The following is a 10,416-nucleotide window of genomic DNA, read 5'->3' as shown; positions in this document are numbered from 1 at the left end:
TCTTTAATAATAATATATGAAAACTTCTGCTTTTTAATACAATTTGTTAGTCAGAAAAGGTGCAACCAGAGTCTTGATACAGTGTTTTAATCATCCCTTTTCAACAAAGCAGCTCTATGGCAGTAAAAAATATATGGAATTTGATGCCCCCAAACTGCCTGCAGACCATTTGATGTTCTCAACCTTTTTCAAAGGGAAGAAATAGGAGAAAGGGGGGCTCAAAGGGGTCCAGAATCCCTCAACATGCCCCCCTCCAAGAAACAGCACCTCTGAATATATGGGGATTTGTGTTACAAACCTCAACTGACAGCTGTTTTTCCCTGTGATGACCTTTGATGCCAAAATGGACTTAGCAGGAGACGGCAATCAGAGAGGACCAAAGTGCTCCATATCCAGATCGCAAGCTCAACCGTAGACCCCAAATGGGACTGCACTTGAAGCCTCCCAGTGGTGCACCTACAGTTTGAAGCCTTTTTTCTGAGGATGGAAAACTTAAGCTTGCAGGGCTTCGAGATGCCTGAGTCCCTTTGTACACAGACCAAGACAATTTACGGTTCAAATAACGAAGAACAGAGAGAGACGTGATGATTAATTCTGGTTTAATTGCATACGAGTACGGCTGAGGCTTCACAAGACAACACGGGAAAAGGTTAACTGCCCACTGCATGCTCCTCCCGTTCCACAGCAGGGCTAGGCATGGGAACTGAAACAGGAGGGATGCAGTGCTCTACATACCAGGTTGCCACAATTCAGTCACTAGATCAAATTTCCAGATTGAACAAGACTTTTTTAGGGTTCCTTTGCGACCCTGCTTCCAATGCAGTCAAGCCAACCGTCAGGACCAACAGCGAGGCCGGAACGGGTGAGGAGTGTGACCTGGAGGGAAGTGGCTAAAACAGCAGCAGCTACAACAGAGATGTGGGCATCTGGCAGGCAGCCTCTCGCAGTCAGGCTCGGTTCTCCTTGATGAAGGCTATCAGGCCGTTAGTCGAGGCATCGTGGGAGCTGACCAGGGCATTGGACTCCAGTTCAGGCTCAATTTTCTTTGCCAGTTGTTTTCCAAGCTCAACGCTTAAGAAAGGAAAAAAGAGAGAGGAAAAATTCAGGCTCCAGAGCAAATGCTTTAAAACAGGCACTGAATTTCTATTCTCAACCTCCCCAGTTGCTCAGAAACCCCCTTGGTATGAAGGAGAGGACAGCTGGGCTGAAACACTGTGCCTGGTTTCACAACCACACTAAACCATGTTTTGTTTGCTGTGGGAGTCAAACCACTGTTCCTTGTAAAGCACAGTTTATGTCTTAGGACACTGTGGCATAAACAAACATTTGCAACAGGAAAACCAAGTCCATGAGTAGTCAAAAATTAATTGGTAAAAAGTTACCAAACTAATTTCTCAATCCTTGAGAAAAGATTTGAATCCGAGTCTTATATACTGCCTGGATTTCACTCAATATGCTAAAACCGAGAGAACCCTAAAACAGAGAGAAAATGCACCAAGAAGAGGTTTCACAGCTATGACAATTGTGTTGCAGTGAAAGTCAGTCTGACCCATCAAAGGCACCCTTGGTCTCCAGTAAAGTTACTGTGAGAGCCAGTCTGGTGCAGTGGTTCAGGCATTAGGCTGGAAACCGGGAGACCCTGAGTTCTAGTCCCGCCCTGGACACAAAGCTGGCTGGGTGACCTTGGGCCAGTCCCTCTCTCTCAGCCCTAGGAAGGAGGCAATGGCAAGCCACTTCTGAAAAACTGCAGGGACTTGTGCAGGCAGTCTCCGAGAATCAGACATGATCGAACAGATTAAAAAAAATGTTACTGTGAAAAGGGCTCAGATTCAATGAAGCTATTATCCTTTCCAAGCCACATTCAGCCTAAATTGATCTTGCCTTGAGAGGAATGCAAGGTATTGCAAGGAGCTTCTACCTCCCCAGGGAAGCCAGGACATACCGTAGGGAGTGGGAAAAAGTATTCATAGTTTATAAATGGGAGGACACTTACCCCCACTGGTCATAGCTGTTAATATCCCACACAACTCCTTGAACAAAGATCTTGTGCTCATACATTGCTGGAAAGAGATTGTTTTCAGTGAAAGCAGTATTAACAACAAGTCTTTTGAGTCAATATATATAAGTCAAGAAACAAAAATATGGAAGAGGAAAAAAATTACCAATTAAAGCTCCAAGCATGAATGGGTTCAGTTTAGTAAAAACTATGGAATTGGTTGGACGGTTTCCTTCAAAGACCTTTCAAGAAAGAGAGAGAGATTATGTTCCAATTTTCAGATGCATCTGCTATGGATAAAACATGACATACATACACATGCACACACATGCAGAGTTCTACGTTCAACCCCCTCCTAAAAACAGGCACCAGTAACTGCCAGCTTGTCATATCCCAAAGTCAAGGAAGTTTAGACTTGACTTCACAAAACATAAACCGCTGCTCATATTCATCCCTAACGTTATGCCCTACCCATCCAGAGCAGCTTGGATTTGTAACCCTTTTGGAGCAGGAAATAAAATAAGCTCTACCTGGATGCAGCTTTCAAAACTTAGGCTGTGCTGCCTATCCATGGGGATTAAAGTGCTCATCCCCTGAACAAACTCTATGATGAAGCTGAAAACTCCTTGTTCACGGCAGCAAGCTGCCCATTAATATGTATATACACGCTGTTTTTGATCCCTTACCCTCTGAGACCATCCACTCCTTCATCCACTGATCATGTCAGCATGCAAAGGGAAGGATGGTAGTGAATGTCCATCGAGATCTAGAGGAAGCCTGCACCCCAAGTACCTTGTGTGGAAGCAGTTTCTCCAGAGCCTCTCCACTCAGTCCAGCGGCCTGCAATTCCTTGCGGGCCTCGTCTGTCGTCTTTCCTTTCATTAATGCCTCCGTTTGAGCGAGAAAGTTGGCTAGAAGAATCTAGCAGGAAGGAGTCAGAGGTCAGGATGGCAGGCTTAACTCCTGGCCTACCAAGCAGCTGCCCTGGACAAACAGCCTTTCCTCCACTGAAGACTGGCTACCAGGTCTGTTGGATCACCCCCTTGCCAACACAGTGGAGGAAGCATGCCCGCCTGGGGCTCCAGGGCAGCACAGGCTAGCAAATGCAAAAAGGCCAGATCTAAATCTGCTCTGACCAACTTCAGCCTTAGGAAATTAGGACAGCTTAGAATTCTCCAAGCTCTGCAACGTAAGTTTACAGCTGAGTCACTTAATCTCTCTCTTCCCAATGAATTTTAAATGCAACATTCACAGCTCTGCTTCAAAATACCCACATGCATTTCCTTGCTTTTTCAATCCAACCAGTGCCCTGCCTCCTCCCGTGACTACAGATGTGGGTGGCTCCACGAAGGCTGAAGGTGAATTTTAGTCTGAGGTGAGAAAGCCCACAAAGTGTGCTAAGGAAGAGTTTAAGAATTGACATGTGGGGCTTCCGGTGGGAATGGCAGACTGAACGGCTGTGCTTGCGGGCTCAGCAGGCTGAGTGGACAGCGTGGCAATTTTTTTTCTGGCTCAGAAAGGCTTTCCTTAAGCCCAGAAACGTTCTCCAGATTAAGGAGAATACTTGGAATTATCCCATCTGTCCTCCGGATGGCTGCTTGCAGCCAGACGATCGCAAACAGCGTTCACATTTGACTAGTAAGAGCACCCAGGAAGCCGGGATGTCACCATTTCCAATCCGCGCTGTAGCCTTAAAGGGACACTAAGACCAGCCACCCCATTACTAAATCACCCAATTTATATTTCTTTTAAGTATGTGTACCCCAAGAGAGGCTTTCCACAGCAAGAAGCTGGTTCTCTTGGTGCTTAACGTTATTTTTGGGATTACTTTTTAATTTTTTTTTTAAGTTTTGGATTTTGTTTTCCTTCCAAAGGAAATTTCAAAGAATGAATAATTATCTTCCTGTTATTATTTTTGTATTAAATTTGAAGATATTAGCATTTTCCTACACGTTGAATCGGCTGATTTGAACCTTCAGCTTTCTGTTTTCACTTTCCCTTGAGAACAGTCTGCTATCTCATTCTCACTTTACGTAAACACACTTTGGAGCTCTTCCATATTTTCGACTTTCGCTGGTTAAGCTCCTAGGGGGCGCCACAATCTACTGCATGAGACATGGAGGATTTCAAACAGATCCTTTCTGACCTTCACCAGGACCTCAGACAAGTATCTTCTGACTTTTATCAAAACTTTATGCAAGATATCCAGGATGCTGCGGAAAATATGAGAGCTAAAATGTGCCATCGGGCTGGGGATGTGGTGGATGAAATTGAGGAATCTAAGAGCGATAGAAAGGTTTCTTTTAAGACTAAGATTGGGATTTCTGTCAAGATGTTGGATGAAGACTGGATAATGGAGCTGGAGAAATCTAGGGGAGAGAGTGATCTGCAAGCCGTAAGTAGGGCTGATCTCCTGGTGGAATGCCATGAAAAGAACCTGGAGTTTTGGAGGGGGGCAGCTGGTCTGTTTGATTTTCTTAAGAAGAAAGCTCTGTGCATATCTTGGGAACATGTAACTGCTCTGGTTTATTTTGAAGTGGGATAAGGGTTGAAGAATGTTTTTTGGTTTGCTTTAAGGATTTGACTGATGTTATTTGCCTTTAAAGATTTGGATTTACTGTTTTGAATTGGCTTTGCTTTCTGTGTTTATTAAGATTTTGGGTTTAAGATTGGGATTATTAAAATTGTTATACCATTAAGTATAACAGCTGACAACTTATGTGCCTTTCAATTTTTTATTATAATAGACAAAAATGTATAGAACAGGTAGGAAGGGAATAATTAAATATGTTTTATCTTTTGGAGGGGAGAAAGATGTTTAGGAGGTTTATAATTTTTTTTATTTTAATATAAGGGGGAGGAGTAACTGTACTTAGTGATTTTTATTATGTATTAAAGGGGATTTATAGAAATAATGTGGTGTTTTGGTTTAATATAGAGTAAAAGATGGATTATGGAAACTTTGTACGTCCTTGCTATTAAAAGTCAGAAGCCACATCTTTCTGTAAATTTAATTTTTTTTTCTTCTCTTGTGTTTCTGCACTTTTTTAGTTTTTCATTTTTGTAGTTCTTTGTTTTTATTGTAGTTTTTATTCTTTCTCTGAAACTTAATAAAATCTACTGTAAAAAAAAATTGACATGCAACCCTCTACACTGAGGGGTCTTATCCTTTTCCTTGAAAACGGGAGACACGGATTCACCAGAAAAGATAGAATCAATTAAATATATACAGGGATTTGTGTCTTGTTTTGATATGCTACCACTTTTTGGTGGGATTGAGGAGGACTGTGGCTCTGTGGCAAAGGACATATTTTAATGCACAGGATGTTCTGACTTTAGTTTCTCAGCATTTCTAGTTTAAAAAAACAAGAAACGTCTTTCTCTGGCTAAAATCCTAGAATGCTAGTTCAGATGATGGGGAACCCAAGAAATCTGGCTTATGACCTGACGCCATTCGAGATGGCTTCAAGAACTCTCTTGGGACATGTTGGGTCTTCATGCCATGGAATGGCATCCTGCCTTGTTTTTTGCCTTCACAGCAGCCAGACTCTTTTTAAAGTCTGCAACTGGAAACGGGTCCATTAAGATCCACAAATAAGTCATTCAGTTCCACACAGGAACCCCTTTCTCAACATTTGGCATCATTTCCTGGGAAAACGATCGTGACTAAAATGGGGAAATTGCTGTAGCAGATTCTTGTTGCAGTTGTGTAGAATTTACACTTTACAGTGGCAGCAATCTTACACGTTATCATCACTCAAAACAGTAGAAAAAACACAGGATTGACACAATATTTTGAGAGTGGGGGAAGAGTTATCCCTGCACAAAAAGAAGGGAGACTCATCAACTGTCCCTTTGAAATTGTTTGGGGCAGGAAGGCTGCGCATTCAAAACCAGACAGGCACCGATAGAGCTTAGCACAAGGTTTAGTACTGTTAGGGAGAAAGTGAAAGCAAGCCATTTCACCTTGTGATGCAGGCCATTTCTGATTGGATGCTGTGTCTGGACTGGGATCATGAAGTCACAAGGGATCATGCGAGTACCTACAACAAGTTGGAGGAAAAAGTCATTTTATAGCAGAGATACCACCGTATCCCACCTCTGGTCATGGGCCATGCTGCCTGCTGGTGAGGCCAAGTGGATCTCAGCAAGATCTGGAAGGCCACAGAGTCTGATCCGTCATGGCTGCTGTGCAGAGAACATCCGCACAACTAGATTGGCCATCAAGAACTTTGGACAACTTCTGTACATGCAGCTTTGTATTTTAAATATCTGTTAGACTGTACTCATCCAGCACTTGTACAGATGAGCAATTGTACAGATATTTGACACTGAGCAATTCACATCCAAAGGGGGTGCTTTTCTACAGCAGCTCCAGACAGTCTGTAGTCCCTCCTCTTCTGCTGGGCCAAGATGGCTAAGAAAACCCCTTTCCTCCTACCTTGATGAATCAGCTGATAGAAGGCATGCTGCCCGTTGGTTCCAGGTTCGCCCCACACGATTGGCCCAGTACTGTAGTTCACACGAGTGCCCTTCCTTGTGATGTACTTCCCATTCGATTCCATATCCCCCTTATCAAGAGCAGAGCAGAACACTGTCAGACTTACTTCGGCCTTTGCTCGTGTCGTGAAAGGACAGCAAAGGTTAGATGCAGCCAAATTCTGGCCAGAGATGGTACAAGTGCACTGGAAGCACGTGATGAGAATCAGGTGGTGTTTAGGAATACACACACCACATCAATGCATGTGCCACCCAGACAGACAGACAGACGGGGGGCTGCCCACAAGGCTCAAGGCCGCCCAAGGCTGCCCATGGGCTGAAGCGCAGCCCCCATCGCTCCTGAGCAAGGCCCCCCCCAGGGGACGAAAAGGAGCCAGCTCACCTGCTGGAAATAAGCAGCAAAGCGGTGCATGTACTGGTCGTATGGCAGAAGCGCATGGGTCTCCGTCCCGTAGCAGTTAATGTACCAGACCCCCAACATCGCCAGCAGCACAGGGACATTCTTCTCCAGGGGGGCCGAGCAGAAGTGGTTGTCCTTTTAGGCAATCAGTATAGAAACAAAACCAGATTAATAGGACAAGCTGCCACTCCAGAAGATCCGGTCCAAACTCTGATGGAACACCAAGATTTTTAGGGCTTCCCAATCCAGGTCAAACACCAGGAAAAACATTTTACTTTGTGACGGTTAAGGCAGCACTGTTCTTGGCCAGTGGAAATTCAAACCCAGGTCCAATAGCTCAGAATCCTGTCTTGCAAGGGCAGGACATCACTGGCACCCGTTTTTTTCTCCTTCTGTAGGTGGGCATAGGGCTGCCCACCCCATACTTTTAAGAGACCAACTTACAACCTGTTCCAAATCAAAGACGGGCTCCAGTTCTGGAGGTGGTTTGGGGCAGAGAAATTGTTCCCTGGAATTTGGACTCTCAGCAGGCTGCACCCATCAGTCCCAAGATGGCAGCCAGACTCTCTATGGTCATGTGCTTTCTAGCATTTTTTTTACCCTCTCAGGGCACTCTGGCATCATTAGAGAGGGTAGGGCCTTAATGCCCCTTTTTTCTGTGCATTTTGTTGCAGGGGTGTCTAGGAGGGAAAAGAGGCTTAACATTTTATTTTAGCTCTTTTATTAAAAAAAAACACCTGGAAAATCGCAGCAATTTGCTGCTGAATCTTGGCAGTATAATCTGGGGGCCAGAGTCATCCATCTCCCCCAACTCCAGATCAGCTGCTAAGAGGATTCAGGGACTTACCATCCAATGGGCTCCAGCAAGCAGTTTTTCAAAATTGTCAAAACCTAAATAAAATAGTTTTATTATTAAAACTAGAATATATATTTCAAGAGTGCAGATTTTAAAGTCCAAGGCCTAATGCCTCTGAAACGTTCTCTTGGGAAAGGGCAGCATGTAAAAAAGGGGATGGGGCAAGATCCAGGAGGCCTTCCTCTGCCCCATAAGAATCACAGGCTTTAAAGCTTCTTGAGAGAGCTGAAGATGGGTCGGTCCAAAAGAATCTGGTCTTGAAACCCCGTCTTCAGATGGACAGAGAACCAGGGTCCTATTCATGGCATCCCTGAACAATAAGGCATAAACTGGCCACAGAAAGTTCCAAAGATCACAGTCAGACACGGGGAGCAATAAAAAGTTTATGAAGTTCACCATCCTTCCAGAAGCATGAAACTGAGCAACTTCAAGCCTTTGCAGAAGGTCCCATCAACTGCTCTGGTCAGGCACAGAACTTAAAATGATGGGCTTCAGACAGCAAAGAAAAGAAAACTGGCTGGATTTGGATATAAGGCTAAAATACAGGTTGCATACAGTGGGTCTCCAGATGTTAGAAATTCAGCTTCCAGAACATGAAATTCAGCTCCCAGCACTACTGCTGCTGTGAACTGTACTTCAGCAGCATCCATGGGCCTTCCATTCTTCAGTCTTAGCTTGCTTGTATATCAGAACCGACAAAGAATAGCCCAGAAGCAAAATCCCTAGGGACCAGAGCAAGCCTGGGGGAACTCTACTTGTATGAGTTGTGAATTGTTGCCATTTCCAGTCTCTGAATTCTGGCTTCATTTTATGCGCTGCTACCCAAATAGCTCTCAAGAGGTCTTGGAGCAAATATTCATGCTCCTAAAAGACCCTTCCTCTGCCGGGCAAAGACTCCTTGCCCATCTCCCTCCTCACCACTGCCCAACTATGCAGGAACCTTGTGAAGGGATCACAGGTCTGAATATATTAAACGTACAGCTTCGCTCTTACTAAGCTGCAGCTGCATTGGTCAATCAAAAAACCTTCCTCTGTCACTATCACCACTCACTTCCCACAACAGTGTCCATACAATAAATGCAAAGTATTTCTAAGACCTCTTTATCTGCTTTCTCAGAACTGTATTTTTATACTAAACATTATTTTGTCTCAGCTGAAGGATAAGAACTTTGCTTGGGAAGGAAATGGCTAGCTAAGTTGCTTGTGTCTGGCTGGGGGTCCACCAGAAGGCCAAGAGTAAACCCCTGAGGATGCAGCACCCTCTGAATTCTTTCTGCAGCTGCTACAGCAATAATGTGGCCAGACCTTGCTGGGCCTCGGCGTAACATGAAGTCTTTCTGCACAGTGGCCAGAAGCCCAAGCGGGAGAGGAGGTAGGTGTAAACCATATTACACAACGGTCTGTCAATATAGCTAGGAGGACCTTCCAATAACCTGTCACCACCAAGATTTGCTGGACTACAATTCCCACCATGCAAAGCCAGCATGCATCGTGTCTGCTGCCTCCAGTCATAAAAAAAGAAAATGTCATCTGAGAAACCAGAGTGATTTAACAGTGTCCGGTTATACAAGATCAAGTCTGACTCACCAGTTAATGGAAAATTAACTGGCAACCTGCTCAACAGGTATGGAAACACAAAAGACTGATAGAATTCTACAACCTTCTAAGGTTTTTTAACCCTTTTCTTTCCCCAGGAGATGAACAATCTGCTTAAGAATGATCCAGTCAGCTATTAAGCTAAACTAACTTTACAGTAGTCAGCCTCCACGGAACCATCAGAATTGCAGGGAAGCACAGATACATACCAATATGCAAAGCGATGGAGAGGCCAATGGCTGACCACAGCGAGTAACGTCCACCAACCCACTGCAAAGGAAAGGGGAGGAAAGAGAGACAGAGATTACCACATTTATCCTTGGCGTAGGAATCAAAACAGACGCTTGAGGGAACAGTCTAGGAGGAGCTCTTCTAGGCCCAGAGCATCAGGGCCACTCCAGCACGAAGAAGCACCCTGCAGCACCCTCCCCGCTGTTTCCATCAAAGAAGACCCAGGTCTGGCCCCTGCTGGCGATGGATAATTCTGCCAATCCCTGCTCCAGTTCAGATCTGCAGAAACGCTTGTCCAAATGATGAATGGCCAGACGGCTTTTTCTGGGGAAGGAAGATGCTACGTTGATTAGGTTTTGGCAGGAGTTCACCCTGCCATGGATCAGCTGTAGCACCCAGTTTCATTCCCTCTGGAATCTATGGCAGAATACCTCTCAATCCCCAGTCCAGGGAACACAAGGAGGGCATTTTTGGTACCGAAGGTCAGCCATGTTCCGTACGTGAGAAGAAGGAAGTCAAGAGGGGACACTGGATATGTTACTAAGATTAACAGCAGGAAAGTAAGTGCTGCAACTGGCATATACTTCCAGCCTACCTCCAAAAGGCAGACTACCCACGGCAGACCGCCTCTGGGTGTGCAAGTGAAGCAGACAGGGCTTCCATTTTAAATGATTAGACCTATAATTAAGATTGCATTCCTGCCACCAAATCCTCAGAGTTCCCAATCTTTACTGCCAAAGCCATTTTGCTCCAACCACTTCCAAGACTTAGGAAATTCAGGGTCGAGGTCTCCACCAAGATTTGACCTTTAGTGGCCCAGATGACAAGCTTCCACAG

At 44.8% G+C, this 10,416-nt stretch overlaps 1 protein-coding gene across 1 annotated transcript in view; it reads right to left on the bottom strand.

Moving 5' to 3' along the window:
- Positions 1 to 582: 582 nt before the first annotated feature.
- Positions 583 to 10,416, bottom strand: part of GPI (glucose-6-phosphate isomerase) — a 33,952-nt gene continuing 24,118 nt past the window's right edge. Inside the window, exons 10-18 of the mRNA XM_063313229.1 lie at positions 9,558 to 9,618; positions 7,744 to 7,787; positions 6,879 to 7,031; positions 6,438 to 6,567; positions 5,963 to 6,039; positions 2,789 to 2,917; positions 2,163 to 2,238; positions 1,994 to 2,060; positions 583 to 1,071 (exon numbers count right to left, since the gene is read on the bottom strand). Of these exons, the coding sequence (XP_063169299.1) occupies positions 948 to 1,071; positions 1,994 to 2,060; positions 2,163 to 2,238; positions 2,789 to 2,917; positions 5,963 to 6,039; positions 6,438 to 6,567; positions 6,879 to 7,031; positions 7,744 to 7,787; positions 9,558 to 9,618 (861 nt within the window). The 3' untranslated portion in view covers positions 583 to 947. The remainder of the gene's footprint in view (positions 1,072 to 1,993; positions 2,061 to 2,162; positions 2,239 to 2,788; positions 2,918 to 5,962; positions 6,040 to 6,437; positions 6,568 to 6,878; positions 7,032 to 7,743; positions 7,788 to 9,557; positions 9,619 to 10,416) is intronic.

The sequence above is a fragment of the Candoia aspera genome, chromosome 11 (assembly GCF_035149785.1).
Source record: "Candoia aspera isolate rCanAsp1 chromosome 11, rCanAsp1.hap2, whole genome shotgun sequence".
Classification (NCBI taxonomy): Eukaryota; Metazoa; Chordata; class Lepidosauria; order Squamata; family Boidae; genus Candoia; species Candoia aspera.
Note: the sequence above shows the minus strand (reverse complement) of the source record. Positions and strands in the feature narration are given on the sequence as shown.